The sequence below is a fragment of the Hoplias malabaricus genome, chromosome 7, assembly GCF_029633855.1.
Source record: "Hoplias malabaricus isolate fHopMal1 chromosome 7, fHopMal1.hap1, whole genome shotgun sequence".
Classification (NCBI taxonomy): Eukaryota; Metazoa; Chordata; class Actinopteri; order Characiformes; family Erythrinidae; genus Hoplias; species Hoplias malabaricus.
Genome location: NC_089806.1, coordinates 18606477 through 18625607, shown reverse-complemented (window position 1 = coordinate 18625607; position 19131 = coordinate 18606477). Strand labels below are relative to the sequence as shown.

At 41.6% G+C, this 19131-nt stretch overlaps 1 protein-coding gene across 2 annotated transcripts in view; it reads left to right on the top strand.

Annotated features, from left to right (window-relative positions):
- Window positions 1–9204: 9204 nt before the first annotated feature.
- The window catches only part of jag2b (jagged canonical Notch ligand 2b), a 46044-nt gene continuing 36117 nt past the window's right edge, over window positions 9205–19131 (top strand). For both annotated transcript variants that reach the window (XM_066676691.1, XM_066676690.1), the window contains exons 1-2: window positions 9205–9431; window positions 10002–10322. In XM_066676691.1, coding sequence (XP_066532788.1) covers window positions 9363–9431; window positions 10002–10322 — 390 coding nt within the window. In that variant the 5' untranslated portion in view covers window positions 9205–9362. The remainder of the gene's footprint in view (window positions 9432–10001; window positions 10323–19131) is intronic.

Here is a 19131-nt window from a genome sequence, read left to right as displayed (position 1 = left end):
TCTCTCTTGAATTGTGATGATAATAAGAGGCTCCTCACTCACTCAGCAGAATATATGTGTTGTTGACACACAATAGCTTAGACATGTCTCTGCCCCGCTCCTCTGCGCTGAGCCACATGAAATGGAAACCAAGTGCCTCTTTTGGTGAAGCATTACTCATAAACATTTTCAAGTAGGGCCAATTGCATATTACCTGCATAGCTCATTAACATTTTACAATTACTCGTGCTTCTCATCAAGCGTGCCATAGCAGAATTTGTGAATACGTTCTTGAAGCCAATGCACTAGCGCTAATTAGGATTTTGAAATATAATAATGTATGATTTATTCATGTTTGAAAACACTTATTCAACCACATTGTAAGATTCAAAACAATACCCACAGTTGCCCTAGTGGATGTAATCCATAATAAAAACTTGCCAGGGGGAGAGTGGGGCACGCACACAATACGTATTGGGTATTGCTGAATAATTTTAAAATAAGTGAGCAACACAAATATAAAAGTTTTTTTATTTCAGTAATTACATTCAAAACGTGAAACCTGTATATTATATTCATTCATTACACACACATTTGTTTTAATTTGATAATTATAACCAACAACTAATGAAAACCCCAAATTCAATCTCAGAAAATTAGAATATTACTGAAGACCAATACAAACAAAAAAGGATTTTTAGAAATGTTGGCCAATTGAAAAGTATGAACATGAAAAGTATGAGCATGTACGGCACTCAATACTTAGTTGGGGCTCCTTTTGCCTGAATTACTGCAGCAATGCGGTGTGGCATGGAGTTGATCAGTCTGTGGTACTGCTCAGGTGTTATGAGAGCCCAGGTTGCTCTGATAGTGGCCTTCAGCTCTTCTGCATTGTTGGGTCTGGTGTATTGCATCTTCCTCTTCATAATACTCCATAGATTTTCTATTGGGTTAAGGTCAGAGGATTTTGCTGGCCAGTTAAGAACAAGGGATACCATGGTCCTTAAACCAGGTACTGGTAGCTCTGTCACTGTGAGCAGGTGCCAAGTCCTGTAGGAAAATGAAATCTGCATAACTCATCTCCATAAAGTTGGTCAGCAGCCGGAAGCATGAAGTGCTCTATAACTTCCTGGTAAACTTCCTGTCTTGACCTTGGACCTCAGAAAACACAGTGGACCAACACCAGAAGATGACATGGCACCCCAAACCATCACTGACTGTGGAAACTTTACACTGGACCTCAAGCAATGTGGATTCTGTGACTCTCCACTCTTCCTCCAGACTCTGGGACCTTGATTTCCAAAGGAAATGCAAAATTTACTTTCATCAGAGAAAAAATAGTCCAGTCCTTTTTGGAAGCGAGATGCTTCTGATGCTGTTTCTTGTTCAAGAGTGGCTTCACACAAGGAATGCGACAGCTGAAACTCAAGTCTTGCATATGTCTGTGTGCAGTGGTTCTTGAAGCACTGACTCTAGCTTTGAATCCTCCCCACGTTTTTGAAAGGGTTTTGTTTCACAATCCTCTCCAGGGTGTGGTTAACCCTATTGTACAAGTTTCGTATATATAAGCATATTGGCATTTTTATGAATTTGTGCATCTGTGTATATGGATCTTCTTATAAACTGACTGTTTTGAATGTACATGGACAGATTTGGGTTTCTGTCTGTATTGCTGATTTAAGGGACTTAGCTGTAATATAGTGTTTCCTAGGCTTGTTGCTTTCTGTCTGTGTTGTATTTTTCAAAATGTGGCTGTAGAACAGTCACCAAGAGTGTGAAGAGAACACACATAAAAACACAAACTCATGCACACTTTCAAAAATGTTGCTTTTATGTTGAAAACCTGCAAATGCAATCTAGTAATGTGTAATTATTTTGAAATCTGAATTCAATCCGCATTATTTCGAGAAGAGTATTAGTGCCCCATAAAAGCCAACCTTCTACTTTCCATGATGAATGATTATCTACAATTTTGCATTGCTCCGATAGGAACATATCTAGCCCTGTGGGATAGGCTACTGCAGCCTGGCTGCTTTAAACCGTGGATTGACTCTTCCCTGGCACTTGTGTCAAGGATGATCAGGCCCATAGTAAAAGCCCTAATTATAAAGACCATTGTGTGTTGCTATCTGCACCTGCTCTTGTGGAGGGAAGACTGGAGGGAATGAACAGAATTCTGTCCAAGGGCCCTCTGTGAACCAGTATAACTTAACCTGCTCTGGCTCTGCAGCCCTCCAACCACAATCCACCAGCTGATTTACTCAAGCTTGTGTTTCTGCCAGAACAGTGCAACACCTCTTCAGGCCTTTCAGACACAATAGTGTGATTTTAGCGAGATTCTCAATTTGCTGCACAGAGGCGTGTGCACTCTAAAATAAACCTGCCAAAAGGACCTTTTATAGGATGAGAGTGTGAGAAATTTTTTTGAAATGGTTTCAAGAACCCTCACATAATGTACACCAATAAACCATAACTTTAAAGCCACCTCCTTTCTACTTTATATTATTTTCTTCTCAATTTTATCAGCTCCACTTACCATACAGGTTCACTTTGCAGTTCTGCAATTACAGATAGTCCATCTGTTGCTCTGCATAATTTGTTAGCCTGACTTTCACCACATTCTTCAGTGGTCAGTATCCCAACAGGACCACCACAGAGCAAGTCTTAACTGAGTGGCGCATTACTTTTATCTGTGATGAGGTTTTGGTGTTTAAGTGTGTGTTGTGCTTGGTGGATCAGACACTGCAGTGCTGCTTGAGTTTTTGAACACCTCAGTATCACCACTGCATAATCCACCATCTTAAAATATCCAGCCAACAGTACAGCGCACTCTGACAATACACATTCTGATGGGAGCGTGCAGCAGCAACCACAGCGTGGGTGACTTGACCTTGTGAGAAGTTTCCATTGTTGTGGATGTAATCATTGGGATTTTAGAAAGACTTCACCTACCATCAAGAACACGTTGTTTTACCAAGACAATGCCAGGCTTCATTCTGTATATGCTAAGACAGTATTGCTTCATAGATATGGGTGTGCTTGAATTGCTTTCTTCCTGTTCAGATATGTGTCACATGATTGTCATGAAGAGGATTAGATGGGAAATTAGATGATGGAAACCAAGGACTTTTGAGCAGATACTGTTGTATTGTATCAAGTTAAAATGGAAAAAAATATCTTCTTACAAAACTTTAACAATTGGTATCTTCAGTTCCCAAATGATTAAAGTGTGTAAAAGGAAAAATGATGAAACACAGTGGGAAACATAAATACAATCATGTTGTTCAGTGAAAGTTTTTCATACAAAATGTTCCTGGAATGTATTATTTCTTTATTTTGTAACCCCACATAAATACTTCAAGCAAAATGTATACACCACTGTCTCGCCAAAGTCAATATTTCAAACAATAATGTGCCAAAGCACCAAAGCCAAGCATACCAAATGTGGTTCTTCAGAATACTTATTTAAATAAACATTTAATTTAAAACATTTGATGTATGCTATAAAAAAAACCCACATAAAATAATAATAATAATAATAAAATACATTTCATTCATTCATTCATTGTCTGTAACCACTTGTCCAGTTCCGGGTCACAGTGGATCCATAGCCTACCCGGAATCATTGGGAGCAAGGCATGAACACACCCTGGAGGGGGCGCTAGTCCTTCACAGAGTGAAATACATACACACACACATTCACTCACACCTATGGACACTTTTGAGTAACCAAGCCACCTACCAATGTGTGTTTTTGGACCATGGGAAGAATCTGGTGCACCCAGAGGAGACTCACATGGACACAGGGGAAAACACTAGTAAAATACACATTATAAAATTTCTATATGGTAAAACTAGTAAATGTTACTGAATCAAAGCTCTCCTTCTATCACTCCTAACTTGGATCAGTCTTGTGTAACAAACCCCTATCTCAAATCTGTAGCAGATCTAATCTTATGGCCTGTCCCAGCACACGTTCCTGAATGAGAGTGAAAGTGTAGCATTCCGGTGCATTAGTTTCCTTTTATGTGCTTGGAATTGCTGACTTTCAGTGATGTTTACAAGCTGTAACTTGACTGCTTCAATATTACTTTTCATCTGTTGCTGGATGGTTATTTATTCAGTATTGGGTGTTCATCAAAAGCACCTCCCCCTGTACATGCACAAAATACATTGTAGGGCATGCACTGTCCTAAGATGAATCCATTTGTCCTTTGTGAACTTTTGAGGGAGTAGGAAGCCATGTATCCGCAGAGATAAGGAAGTACAGGCAAAGATGAGGGTGTGGGGAGTCACAACTCTGTCAGGTGTTGGATGCCCCCATGTACTGCTCCACTGAAAATATGCACTTTTCCGGTAAGGCTTCTATAGTGGAACTAAAGCTGTGGACACTAATGTAAAAAGTGATCCACCATGAAATGTTTTTATTTATGCATTCACTATAGGGTCGAGACTTTCAATCAGTTGGATGAAAATTAAGTGTGAGATGGGTGACCCTACCCTATTTATAAATCATGAACCTGAGCTTTCAAAACATCAGTCAAATCTGGCCTTCATCATTGGTTTATGAGTGCATGCTATGTCTCATTCATGTCTTCAAGATTTCAGAGGATCTTTGCATATCAACTGTCAATATTCAATAGGCTGGGAGAGGACATAAAAAAATTGTGGAGAGTCTGAACTTTACCAAACCAATTACAAGCAGGAGTCTTCAAAGATAGAAATTCTTTTTTTCTTAGTCTCTTAAAGATCACATTGAAGACAACTAAAAAATTCAATGTAGATTGTCAGGGATAAGTAGAATAGATAGAATGGTTTATGGTTTAAGCAAGAAAGTATATTTCAGAATATTCAGAATATTCAGTACACAAAACTGTGGGCGATACCCTGGTGCAACAGGGACCTGGGGTTGTGGGTTCAACACTGCTATGGGACTGTGAGGACTTTGATGTGTTGTTCTCTGTGTGTCTACATGAGTTTATTCTGGGTGCTCCTGTTTGCTCTCATAGTCAAAAAACATGTTGGTAGGTGGATTGGCTACTCTAAAGTGTCCCTAGGTCTTAAATGTGCAAGTGTGTGTCACCTTGCAAAGGACTGGTGCCTCCTTCATGGTGTGTTGCATCCTGCCTTGCATCCAGTGATTACGGGTAGGCTCCTGACACTGAACTGGATAAGGAGTTACAGACAATGAATGAATGAATGAATACTGCATCTCATAACAATAAAAACAACAAAAAACCAAAACAGTGGTAGTTTCAATAATTTCTACAAAAGCATGGGCATCCATATCTGAACTGATTCTCAACAGAAGCTAACTGTTGGAGCAAGAGAACAGACCTTAAATCAATAAAAAAATGTTGCACGACATGGAGTTCTTGCAAAGCCCACCAAAATTACTGGGTTGAAACTGTTCTGTATGGAGGAATCTGGGGGTAAATCAGTATTCAGGACTAATCACAAGTTACACAAAGTTTTCTTGAAACCATTTCTCAAGGAGGTCACACAAGTTCATAAAAAATTCTAGCAAATCTAACAAATGTTTGCTAACGAAGATGTTAGTTAACTGTATTAAATTGTTTGACTGGGCAATCTTTATCTATTGTCATGAAATATGATAAAATGAAATTTTATATCATTTTCAATGGAGGAAATTTCCTCACAAGAATCTTTTGTTTCTTACAGTTCATGTTTGACTTGTTGATATGTACTGGTTCACTCAAAGTGACTGTGCAAGAACATGAAGAGTAAGATTCCTCAGCAGGTAAGTAGTGTGACGTCCTCATTCCTACACTCACATAAAAAGTAGGTGTCTATACACTTCCCCCAGGTGTAATATTCTAACTCAAACTCAAAATTACAGTATAATTAGCCTGTATTTAGTTTTCATGGTGGACCTGTGATACTGAAGCTCATGAAGATTTAGACACTTAATGCCATAATGCTGTGTAGCAGAAGAATTCATACCTGGTGAATGTGACTGTCATTCACAATGGCAGTGTGTGCAACACCCCAGGCTGTGTGCCAAGGAACAAAACCGGATTTGTATCTTTCTATTAGAGTAGGTTCCTAAATGTGATGAGTCAGGTTTGGAGAAAGACAAAGCCAAAATTAAGCATGAAAAATGTGTAGCGCTTGTTGTAAGGACACTACATGTCCTAGTGACTGTAGGCAGCCTTCAACATTCTGAGTGTTCATCTCTACGTTGTTGCAGAAGCAATAGCTTCTATCATTCTGGAATGGCTTTGCATTTTATATTCAGTAGTAAGGTCGGGTCAAGGCTGGGTGATTTATATCCCTCTAGCCAACTCTCTAGTATTGAGTGAGGTGACTCAGTTCTCAGGTGCAGCTGTTCCAAAGCATCATATTGTATTGACTATGTTTTTCTATAATTATACAGACATTATTTGCACAACGGACCATTTTCAAATTAATGATTGAAATTGCTCTTGACCCATAATGATCATCTCTAAATGTTCCTTTCTCCATTAAGAAAATTAAAATCTTCAACCTGCCCTGTGAGTAAATTAGTCTAACTATTAATACAACTTTTAGCTAACATGCAATAGGTTGCTAACTCAGTTAGACTAAATAGGACAGTACAGTGCTCAGATTCATTATATAAAACACTGTGATGTAAAAATATATAAATACACATGCTGTTTGTTTAATTATATTTGCCCTAGAGTTAGCCTTAGCATTAGCTCATTTGAAAGGATAGTTTCTTATACTAAAACATGTTGCAAATCAGATTCTATTGGGTGGACTCGGCTGACAATTTGACAGACTGCAAAAATAAAGTAGGCAAAGCTTTCTTAGAATTTTTAAAATTGTAACTTGAAGGCACATGATCATATATAATATAGCTGCGTTCACTAATTAGGAAGGGTCTGGATAGTTTTGGACATAGAGACATACTGAGTTGTTACTTATATTTTAATGTTCAATATCACTATGCCTGTGGGTTTTAAACATTGCAGTTCTATTTTTATTTCCTTTCTAAATTTTTACAGTCTCAGGCCTACAGCATTTATTCCTGTTGTTTAAGGAGTGCTACATTCTGCTCTTCCTCTGTCTGATGTGAGAGTTACTAAGCTGAGCGTTTGACCTTCCAACCCCCACAATGAAATACAACTATGGAGCAGCTTTTATTTAAGCCATAAAATGGTCTGGTTATCACTCCAGAACACTGAATAATGAGGAAAGTTACTAGAATGATTTTAATCCATGAAAGGAAATATAACAGGCGATAATGAAAGGTTTGGAGAGGTGCAAGAGTGCATCTCTAGCAGCTGAAGATTGGAAAGTGCCAGGTAGTATTTGCATTAATAAATCGTCACTGTTGGGAGAGGTACTCATATCAATTTTAATTTCCTGCTAGGTTTACTGTAGAGTCAATCACAGATTCATTGCTATGGAAACGAGATTCCCCTGCAGCAAATAAACTGAGAATTTACAAGCCAAAAAATTCTAAAAATTGATTTATATGATGTCAGTGAGTACAAAAGTGCTGTCTTAGGCAATATATATTTTGCATTTTCTGTTAATGTTAGTCCATTACCATGTATTCATAATCATTTTTATAACCGCCACAGCTGCCAGTGACAACTGAAGCTTTGCAATTCGATGTGGACAATGTGCGAGAGGTTTTAAAGTGGGTCAAGGCAATGATTAAAGATAAAAGGGAATAACTATGTTGGCTATACTTTTACGTGTGAGGCCTCCTAGGGAAGGCCATGAAATATGGATGAGGAGAGGCATCCACTTTACCTTTCCCCAGAGCCACCTCCCCCCACCATCCCCACCTCCATCTCTGTCCATCACTCCTCCCCCTCTATCATCCTACTCACACAACATTGTGAGCACCCACAACTCCTGCCTCCATCAGCCTGCTGTGGCATCATGTGAAATGTTATGCTTGAAGTGAGGCTGATGCCTCCAGCTCTTTTTTATGCCACATCTTGTGATGTGATGCTTTGGTGGGGTAGAAAATGTGAAGGTTTTGAGCAAGTGGAAGCTTGTTCGGCCACACTGTCCGTGTCTCAGGATTACTTTCATTTCCATTAATGTAAAATACCTCTGGTAACACACACAGCCCACACTCACATGGAGTACGACTGACAGATAACGTAAACTCAACTGACAAATGGCAGGTTTTATGGCTGGAAAGAGCACATTCTTGAAACAGATCTGGTTAGATTCCTCTGAGCCAAAGTGTGGAAACGCAAATCCTAAAGAACACAATCATGTGTGTAATATACACAAACATTGCAGCTTATTTTGCTGTATTCTACACACGCCTACATTAACATATGTTAACATATTCCATTTAAAATACCTTAATATAGAAAATGCATCTTTACAAGTAAGCATCTAAAGAAATAACACTGTTCTTTTAGCTATTTTCATCTGTTGTGGTGTAAACTTGCGATAGAGGGCGCTATTACCTGCATCAATTCTCTTGAATGAAGCCTGCAGTGAACAAGAGAAATGTTTCACATTGCTTGAAAGAACATTGAAAATAATATTAACACTAATTAAACTAGCCAACTATTAAATGTGTATTTAATACAGGTGAACAATACTGGGAATAAAACCCATTAAACCTTTATTTTCATTATTCTACTTGTTGAGTCCCAAATGGCTCCATACTTCCTTTGTAGTAACTGCACTGGTCATGAATCTTGGGTAATACACACAAATAGGACAAATTACATTAAACAAGGAGTCTTGGGCATATAGTTGAATATAATCTGTTTCGTAATGCTTTTATTTAGATTTAGAGGTCATTAGCTTATTACCAACATAGTACACTACACAGGGAGCAGCAAGAAATTTGAATTCACTCCTGATGCTCTGTGAAATTAACAGGAGTTTGTGAGGTTAAATTGCACAGAGCTTTAATACAAGCTCAATGTGCGATGGTTATTCGTTCCCTATGTCAAAATACAACTAATTAACCACCGTAAACCTAACGACTTTTGCTTAAGTACTGCACCGTACGATAAAATAAACACTTGCCAACAATTGTGAAATGTTGCACCTCCGTGGTGACACGGGCAACGTAAGTTTTTTTTGTTTTTTTTTTTAATAGTGCCCCACCTCCGCGTGCTGATAGGCTTAGAGGCGCCTGGATGTGGGTTGGTGATTGGCCCATCCGGCTGTCAATCAGGCCACTCGCTTTCAGGCGTGCAGAGGCTGGAAATCATATCATTTGCCGTGGAGTGATCTGACGGAGGGAGAGAGAGCGAGGAGAGGACAGGAGCAGCACGGCGCTCGGCTGAATCGTGATTTTTGCATGCCCGGAGCGAAGGAGCGTGTCGCCGGTTATCGGCCGTTTCCCACCTCCCGTTTCTTTCTGCAGGTTCTGTGTTAAACCCGCGGGCATGTGGACTCACGCGAGGATAAACCGGTGGCTTCCAATCGCGTGCCTGCTGTTAACGATATGGACGGAGGTGAGCGTTTCTGATTGATATCGTTATCAGATCCGTTCAGTGATGAGCGAATTGATCAATCTCGCCTGCGCGAGCTGCTCGTTTTGCTCACGCGCTGGAAAACTGGTCTCGGTTTGGACTGGTATTAATCGCTAATTGAACTGAAATGAACTGAACTGAATTGAATCACGCAGTCAGTCGTGTCGGAGCGTGTGATCTGTCAGTTCACAGGCTCCACACGAGTGTTATTTCACATTTCCAACTCAGCCTGGAGAAAATCAAGTGCGTGCAGATTTATTTCGCGCCAGAGTTAACGGTAGTAGTAGTTTGTTTGGCTCACGGGGAAAATGCACATTGACTCTGCAACAATTAGCTTGCTCAGTAATCTCAAATATACCACCCGCCCTCCTACCTTTAAAAAACAACTGAGATTCAAATGTGTGTAGGCTTCTCACAAGCGAAGATAAAACGTACACACACACACACACACTGCAGGTTACATTTCAGCTGATATTGTTAATTTCATATGTATATTTTTCACTTGGGTAACGTTTGTGTTTTTGGGGTGTCCCGTTTGATTGTTATTTTTAGGTGGGCCAGTCTTCGGGCTATTTTGAGCTGCAGCTGATGGAGGTGGAGAATGTAAACGGTGAGTTGTGGGACGGGGAATGCTGCGACGGCGCGCGGAGCTCGCAGGACCAGCGCTGCACGCGGGACGAATGCGACACCTACTTTAAAGCGTGCCTGAAGGAGTACCAAAGCGAGGTGACCCCCACCGGCCCGTGCAATTTCGGTACCGGATCTACCAGCGTCCTTGGTGGAAATATATTTACTTTTAAGAGCGCCAAGAACAACCCCAACAAAATCAGCGACGCGGGAAAGCTGATCATCCCTTTTCTGTTCGCGTGGCCGGTAAGTGTAACTTTTTGCTGTCCCCCTCTTGTGCTTGGTTCATTAGCGGACTTCAGTGCTTCAGATGTGTGCAGGGATCCTGTTACAGTGATGAGAAGATGCAGTGGGTTTTAGTAAAGCCTCAGGGCTTTTTGGGCTGTTGAAATGTGGTTGGCTACAAAAACTGAGCCATGCCACTGAGAAACCAAAGGGCAAGTGTGGTGAGAGTTCCCCTCCCTAGCGCTCACTCTCTGTTGGCTGAATGGTGGGAGAAGTAAAGGTCTTACAGACTTCCTATGGCACTAGTCTAGCTTCAGGTGTGGCAAGTGAGAGGACCAGCATGAAGAGACCAAAATCGATATAAATATTAAAGTAGATGGAAACGCCCACAATTGATTGTTACGTTGTCTTCCAGCTTGTGAATCCTTATGAAAATTGGTGTGTATACAAAACATTTATCTTCTGATATAAGGAAACAACACACTGTGTTTCAAGTGGCAGACATTTTCTGACCAGCGAAGAAACCAAATGTGAGGTAGTATGAGAATACAGTGTTAATGTAACGCTCTTAAAAATAGAGGCTGGGGTGCCTGAGTATTGTCAGAGACACACTGACACTCTGGTTTAGCTTACAGTGACAGCTTGATGTCACTGGTGTGGAAATACTCCCTGAAAAATCACTCTCATAAATCTATAAAAATACAGGCTGTCTTCTGTAAAGATTATTCCTACGTCCCCAAATTTTTTCCCACATAGTTTCACAAGAATGTGCAGCTTGTCCCCCTCCCTCCTTTTGCACCAGTGAATGTAAATGGTGAACACGTACCCACTCCTTTCCTGAGAGTGTTCGTCCTCGGTTGTATTTTTGGGAGAATGATGAAGGGAGGGGGGTGTTCCTCCTACATACTCTGTTACTGAGTGTTTTAAGTGCATGTAAGGTGACGACTGAAGCCCTCTGCCTCCTGCTTTCAACCAAAAGGCCGAATGTGGTGATAGTTCACTCTCTGAGAGGTTTGACTCTGCTGTGTTTTTTGGGAGGCTGGTGGAGGGGAGATGATAAATCCCTCTACTCACTCCCTGTGAGTGAATAAGTGCATCTGGGGTGACTGCTGAAAGCCCTTCGCCTCCTGCAGTCAAGTGCTGATGCAAGGTGCTTCAGAGGTGCTTTCCACTGCAGGGTATTAGACTGTGCGTATGTATCTTTTCTCCCCATCTCTTATGCTTTCAGCACACAAGGACAGATTTGTAAGGTGGTTTAAGGTTTTTTAAATACATATAAAGACAGGAGGTGTGTCTTCCCTCTTCTGTATGACAGTGTTCTGCTTAATATTTGAAGCAGTCTTTGATGGGTACATGGGATGTAACTGCTGATGTCTATATCAGGTATCAGATGAGAGAGGTGTTGTATGCGGCCGGTGTGTGTCGCACCTCCAAACAACAAAAAAGATGTTGTGTGGTATTGACTGTCAGCTCTGGAGTGGAGCCCAGACATACTGAGAAGCTCACCTGGAGTCACTCAGCTGTGCCTTATAGCGCTCCCTTTGACCAAACTGTTTACAGCAACCAAACACATTTCCTTTAATTCAGCTGCACCCAACCCATACTTGCCACCAGGAGTTAATGTGTAACTAGTTAAAAGCAGTGCTCTTTCAATGCGAATCTATTAAAGCTTACCAGATTTGTGCAACTCATCCTGTGTAATCAGTCTCCAGGCTGGTGTAGTTGCCTTATTTGTAGTTTTGTTCTACACAGACTTGTACAGAGTGAGTCAAACATCAGGAACCCAGTCATATATCTTAAAGATGGTGTTAGATGTCATCATTCCCATTATTTATTAGACCAGTCACACCCAAGTACAAGACAGTAATGCTTAGATCTGTCTGATTTCATGTGTCTTCCTGACTTTTGACTCACACTGCTGCATCTGCAGTTCCGGCCAGTCCCATGAAAACTAATGAAATTGCCAGTGGAATGTGCCTTTGCTTACCGCCACATCCGGAGAGGCATTGGATGTGCTCCCAGTGTAACTGCATCCTCACTGTATTGTAAAGAGATATGGAGCACCTCTCCCAGTCTCGGGCAGTGAATCTGCCACCTGTCGGAGGAGATAATTTGCCATCCCTCCTTGCCCTCTCTTGACTTCTGCTTTGCCTCTTATGGCGCCAGAGGTTAGTATCTGGCGAGCTGTGCTTGGTGTGGCTATAAGATTGCCTTCTGCACACCCAGGCAATGTCTCACTTCATTAATGGGCTAGCTATCATTTTTAGAAGTTACTGTAACTGAATATGTAAGAAGCTGGGTTACCTTAGAGGTGCGAGACGGTGCATGTTCCTGTGCATATGTGTTTCCATGTGCTTCCTTTTCTAATTCTATTGCCTAGTTACTCTCCACTTGTGGTTTGAAATGATCTCACAGATATTGGGTGCATCTCAGTCACTGGGTTCCAAGACTGGAGCGTGACCATTAATAGGCCTATCAGAAATATCATAATTTTATTAAAAATATTATTGATAATTAATATTTTTAAGGCATAAAATGCATGTATTATATGTGACATTCATGATTTTAATAATAATAATAAACCTTGTATACTATTCTGAGGATGTTTGCTAGCTCTCCACTTTTTTTGTGTGTGCTCGAAAGAGGTCTAATTGTTTTACGAAGCCCCAGTGTCTGTAAATGTGTACAAAACAAAGTGTCTTGGCCCAGGATGCTAGGTTTGCACTCTCTGCTCATAGCAGAAATACTGCATTTTGGAGGTAGTTCAAACAGTGGACAAAAACTTACAGACAAGTTAAACTTGGGCCAACAAACCACTTTTTTGCGTTTGGCCTTGTATCAGTTGTTAATCACAGCTAATTATTTGGAAGGGTATTAATTGGCAGCTAAAATTTCATGATTGTGATAAGCCTAGATGTTTGTAGTGACTTTCTCCATTACTTTCTACAGAATACTGTCTGAAAGACATTGCTCATATCAGGCTCTCTCTCTCTCACACTCACCCTGGCCACGTTGTAGAATGCGTCTTTACGTTAGAAAAAGCAGCTGCAACCGTCCATCAAAGCTATGGGCTGCTGCGCTTCAAGGCTAAACAGCAGAGTCAGCTACACCTGATTGGGAGCTTGCTGGGCGGTTGCTAAGCGACGGCTACATGGGCCTTTAGTAAACAATTATCTGTGGCCCTCTGAGCTCCCTTCCCCCTTAAGCTGGTCTTTCAGTGCAGCCACTTGTTCGGGCCTCACCTGGGAAAAAAGGGCTTGAGCCACACTACTGATTACACTATTGACTGTGTAATTAGCCGGTCACAGCTGGCTACGTCTCCAGCCAACAAAAAGCAGTAATTGTCCAGTTCAGAATTAGAGCAGGTGGCTGCTGATGAAGCCTGATTATAGATTATGGGTCTGGCAGGTCTTAAAGATCACCCACTTGGCTGTGTCTGCCCTTTTGTCTTTCCCCCACCCCAAGTTTTCTTCTTCCAGTGGATGTCATGACTTTTCTAAGACCAAGAGGCTTTTCACGTTCGTGCTGAATCTAGTCAACAAGCAAACGAGGAATTTAATACCCCAAGTGTAACATTTATATTATTTATGAGCAGCATAGTCAACGTATTATGCAGTAGACATTACTGTAGTGCTCCTAAACTGTTTGTTTACTTCTCTTTGTATTTCTGCCATTTTGTTCAACTTCTATGATGTTGCAAGAAGATATTTAATTGATGTTAAGTTGCTGTCGGAGTATGGTTCAGAGTGACTTAACAGTACAAATCTCTAACTTAATGTGTAGCCCTTTTACTAGCTGCTTTCTTCATCTTCTTCTGGTTCTTTTTTCTGTGGCCTGAACAATATAGCTTTTTGTTCTGCCACCTCAATAAACATTTTCTTTCTTGAGACTGGGGGCTGTGCTGCCTTTTTGTCTTCCCATGAAATGGAGGGAAGCACACTTAAAGACAGCATTTTTCTTGCCCCTGAATGCTTCAGTCATGGGGGAGATATTTTTAGGAGTGAAGAGACTGGGCCAATTAGGAGACGATGCGCCCAAGGGTGACTTAAACTCAACAGCCACCTACACTCTCCCCCTCCCTCCCCCTCTTTTATCTCTGTGGGTCGGTGGATGTTTCCTGCCATGGTCCTATAACTGTTTAACAGTAAAGCCACATGTAGAACATCAGCCATCCCTCAGCAGTTTAGACTGGTATTATGGTCTTCAGCTCAAGCTCTTGCAATGCAGTAAAACAGTTGTTAGTTTGAGAGTGGGGAGGGGGGAAAAAGACAGGAAAGTGAAGAGAGAGAATGTTTGGATGATTTTGAAAAGCACTGGCCAGTCACCTCCCACTCTTCAACTCCTACATGGTGTTTGTTCTAAAACAAAAAGCTGTCCTTTTAGAGACTGTCTTTGGCAAGACATTGTCCTAGCCCTTGCCAAGGCACTATCAATCGATTAAGCGTGTTTTCAGTTGCTTTACGCCACAGCGTTCGTCACTGTTGGGAGGGGAAAAAAATCCAACATGATGTGGTTCCATGAGTTCAAACAAGGTTTGTTAAGAAGACGCCTTTGAGAGTTGGCGGTTGTGGGTGAGGCATTGTTTCGGACTGTAGTAAGCTATGAGATTTTGTATTTCCGTTGTCCTGATGTTAAATGTAGCAATGTTAAAGACTGGTGTGAGAATGAGTGGTAACTGACCAAAAGTGCTGGAGCTGTTTTAAGCCTCTGAGCAGCTCTGGTCAATCTCAGGAAGACTGCCTACAGTGTTAAGTCCTTTCTGTTGCCTTCTCCTGGTCCCAGAATGCTTTATCTGCATTGCTGTTTTTTCCTTGTCTTCAACACTGTTCTTTCCTTTGCAGTGTGTGCTCTAGGGGAGCCTGATTGTTTTGCTGGGACTGTTTTGGTTTTTTGCTTGTGTACTCAGGGTTGTGTGTTTGTGTATTACTAATGCATGCTGCATGTGATTCTTCCTGCGCCACTCTGCGGGGACGTGAACACAGAGCAGGTGTGACACTGTAATTAAAGTGCATTAGTGCACGGCCAGTTTAATTCCCACTTGACCCCTGAACCTGTTGGAAATGATAATGATGATAATGGTGCTTTGGCTGGCGTCAGAGGGGCTGTAACCAGGCTGCTCAAAGCTACTGTAACTAGGGCTAGCTTTTAGTCTGTGAGACGTCCACTAGACTAGCATGAGAGAAGGCTGCATGGTTGGAGATGCTGTTTCTGGGTTAGTCGGTGAGGATGAAACTGGGTTAATCAGAAAAATGGCATCTGGAAATGGGGCTAGTCAACTGGATTTTCAGATGGGCTACCGCTGATCTAGTTATCAAGGGCATCAAATGGCAGTCTCGCTGTAGTAACTCTGAGGCTGGTTGCCAGGTGGATTATCGCCTGTCCGGCCGTTTGCGGAATTATAATCACTCCGCGTTGGGGTTCTGACATTAGTTTAATGGTATATTGTTAATGCCATTTAAGGATAACTACAATTCCAGAGACATGAATAATGGTGTGTGTGTGTGGAGCTGAACTAGGCTGGTTGCTCAGGGAGCTGTGTGAGCTGTCCCCACTGGGCTGTGGCAGTGCTAAGCTTGGCAGGCTGTTTCTCATGCAGCTCGAGTGGCCATGCTGTCTCCCAGCTGCTGAGAATACTGCAGTAAAGCAGAGAAAGAGCCGCTTCTCTCATCTTTTCCTCAAGCACTTTTTGTTGTTTCAGAAAATAGTAAAAAAATGCTTACTAAACTGTAAAAACAAAAATCTCGGGCTGTGCTCTGGCAGTCACTCTCTCACCGAAACAGTGTGCTGTTTATTTAGTGCCTTTTATTTCAGTAATGCTCCTTATCTTTGAGGGTTTGATAACTTTCTAGTACCTTTTTGTGTGAGTGTGTTTGTCTATAACTGCTTAATTAGTGAAGGGGAGGAGAAGGTTGTTTAGTGCGTACATGGCCAATGAGCTTGTTGGCATAGTAGCGGAATGCTAAATGGGCTACATGTGGTCTCACACAAACACACACCCCTGCAGTATGCTCTGTTTGTCAAGCTCCTGATGGTAGGCAGCACACCTGCTTGTTCTTTGCTGTCAGCTTTGCATTCAGACTCTAACCACTTCACAGTGATGGTGATGGGTATGGAGTTGGGCTGGACAACATAGCAAATATATATATCACTTCATTTTGGTCGATATGATATAATTCCAGTATCAATATGAACAATATAAAAGCTACAGAAAAACTGTCAAGAACAAACAAGAAACATGTCATCACTGTCTAACATTAACCTTTTGGCTTCCATTTATTCTGTAACTGTGTATCCAGTTCAGTGTCGTGGTGGGTCTGGAGCCTACTCAGAATCACTGGGTGCGAGTGGGTAACACACCCTGGGGGGGGGCACAGTCCTGTGCAGGGCAGCACAGTTTTTTTTTGAACTGTGGAGGAACCCGGAGCAATCGGAGGAACCCTGTGTGGACACTGGGAGAACACACCCATCTGGAGCAGGACTGAAACCCACAACCCCAGGACCCTAGAGCTGTGTGACAGTAACACTGTTGCCCTCTTGGCTTTGGCTATAATAATGTAAATAAATATTTTAAAATTGAGAGCAGTGAATGGATGGCCATGCCCTGTAATGAACATCAGTCAGCGATCATATTAAAATTTAGCAAGCATGTTTTACAAGTCATATCATTGTTATGAAAACATTTGATATTGTGAATATATATTGATATTGTTGTCCAGCCTTTGGTACTAGACATCTGAAGTGTTAAACTAACTAAAGCTAACAAGCAAACATTTGCATTAAATGGTAGCCATTGTCAAGTCGTAATGTAGAAAAACGAACCATTTCACATTAAACTGACTGTTTGCAATTATGCAGATGTTTTGAAAAATCTGAGCAAATCTCGCTTTAATGAGCCTTCAGCCCTGCCCCCGGGTTCTGTGGGTGAAGTTAACACCTTGCATTTTGGTGCGCTGTTGCTCTTCTGCATTGTAGCGAGAGGAACTCAACTCCACTCTGAAAGATGGGAGGCTCCTGATGGCAGAATATCATTTACCGGCTGCAGGGACCAAAGTGCATGTCAGGCTGTGTCTCCCTGCCTCCCAGACCCACAATGCCCCTTAACAAAGCTATTGTCAGCCTTTGTGCACTGGAAGCCTTGCGGAAAATGGCAATTGTCGGAGTCGGAACGAGAGTCACGTCAAATGAACTCGTTCGCAGAGAGGTCAGCGGCTTTGTGCTGAGCTGGACTGTGTGAGAGGGTTTCCGATAGCTGAATGACCACTGGCATCCAGTGCTGTTCTGAAACGGAGCTGCTCGTGTATGTGTGTATATATGTGTGTGTTTGTGTTGTGGCTTCCCCTGGGGAGGATTGCAGGGATGATGGTAGTGGTGGGGGAGATCATGGAAAGAGCTAAAGAAACAAAGGCCAAACACTGCCTTTAGGTCATACTGGCCGCTGGGAAAAGCCTTTTCTCATGCTCTGTGAATGAAGACCTAGACACAGGTCTCTCCTCTCCTCTTCTCAGTTCCCATAAGACTGACCTGAGCCATTACTGCTTGTCATTTTACTTTGATGTCACCCCGTCCCTCCCCTCTGCTCTTGCCCTGTTATTACCTGAGCCACAGGAGCACTCTGCTGCAGACGTATAAATTATCCTGCTGCAATTTGAAGAAATCTTCTGAAGATATGGGGAAGACTGTTAATGGGGCCATAACTAATAGTTATTTCTATTAACAACTCCTTTTATTTGGTTATTCATCTCAGTTGGTCCTGCAATAAAGAGGTCAGTATGTACCTGCTAAAGTATGGACTAACAAATTTTCCATTACAGCCACAATTCATTGTAGATTAATACCTAATAAATCATGTGTATCTGCTGATGCATAAGCATTTTCCGAATGTTGAAACTGGAGCTAGGTCTACCTGGGAAGCAATATCAGGAAAATTTTTAAAATAGGGATAGGAATTCAGTAATTGGATAAAATGCAAACCTAATCAAACAGAAGCCTGACATTACATAAACATTATGCACTGGCCTATAATTTTAATCATAGATCTAGTGATGCAGATATGATCCTAATATGTTTATTGATTAATGGGATTTGATGTAGTGCAGTTTGTGCAGTGATAAACAACAAATCATTGTATTTATAGTGTTCTAAAGTATTTTTTAAATTTAGAATGACAGGTTATGTTTGCTAGGTTCAAAGAGAACTAGCAAAAATCAAAAAGAAATATTGAGATAAATATTGAATAATAAGGAAATATCTAAGTATCCTTATGATAGATTTTTGCCACTAACTGCAGTCTGTCACACTGCTGGTAAAAAAAAAAAAAGTAAAAAATGACTCTTCATAGATGTCATCAGAAATGTTTAAACACTGAAAGCTATTAAATGCAGGTTAATCGTGTGTGTGTGTGTGAGTGAGGGAGAGAGAGCGATAGCAAAGAGATGCTGGTCACAAAGTGGGCCATTCTTTTCCTTTGTGGCACCTCGAAGATGAATGTCAGGGCAACCTGTCTGCCCCCCGGCGTGGTGCACAGTGGGGACCTCTGTGTGTGTGCGTGTATGGAAGGAGAGGGCACCTTTCTGAGAGCAGTGATTGATTACAGCTAGCCTTTTTCTTCTCTTCCCACCATCGAAGGCTTGACGTTGTCAGTGTCTAGCTTCTGTACCAAACCCCCCCCCCCCCAGCACCACCCAGACAGTCGCTTCATATTCTGCTCTAACACGGAGTCTAGACGCAACTAACACAAATGTGGCCCTTGTTGAGATAGTTGTGTGGCTGGTATCACCTCCTTCAAGAACACAAAGTGTTCTCATTAGCACTCTGGGAGGGATTTATTTGT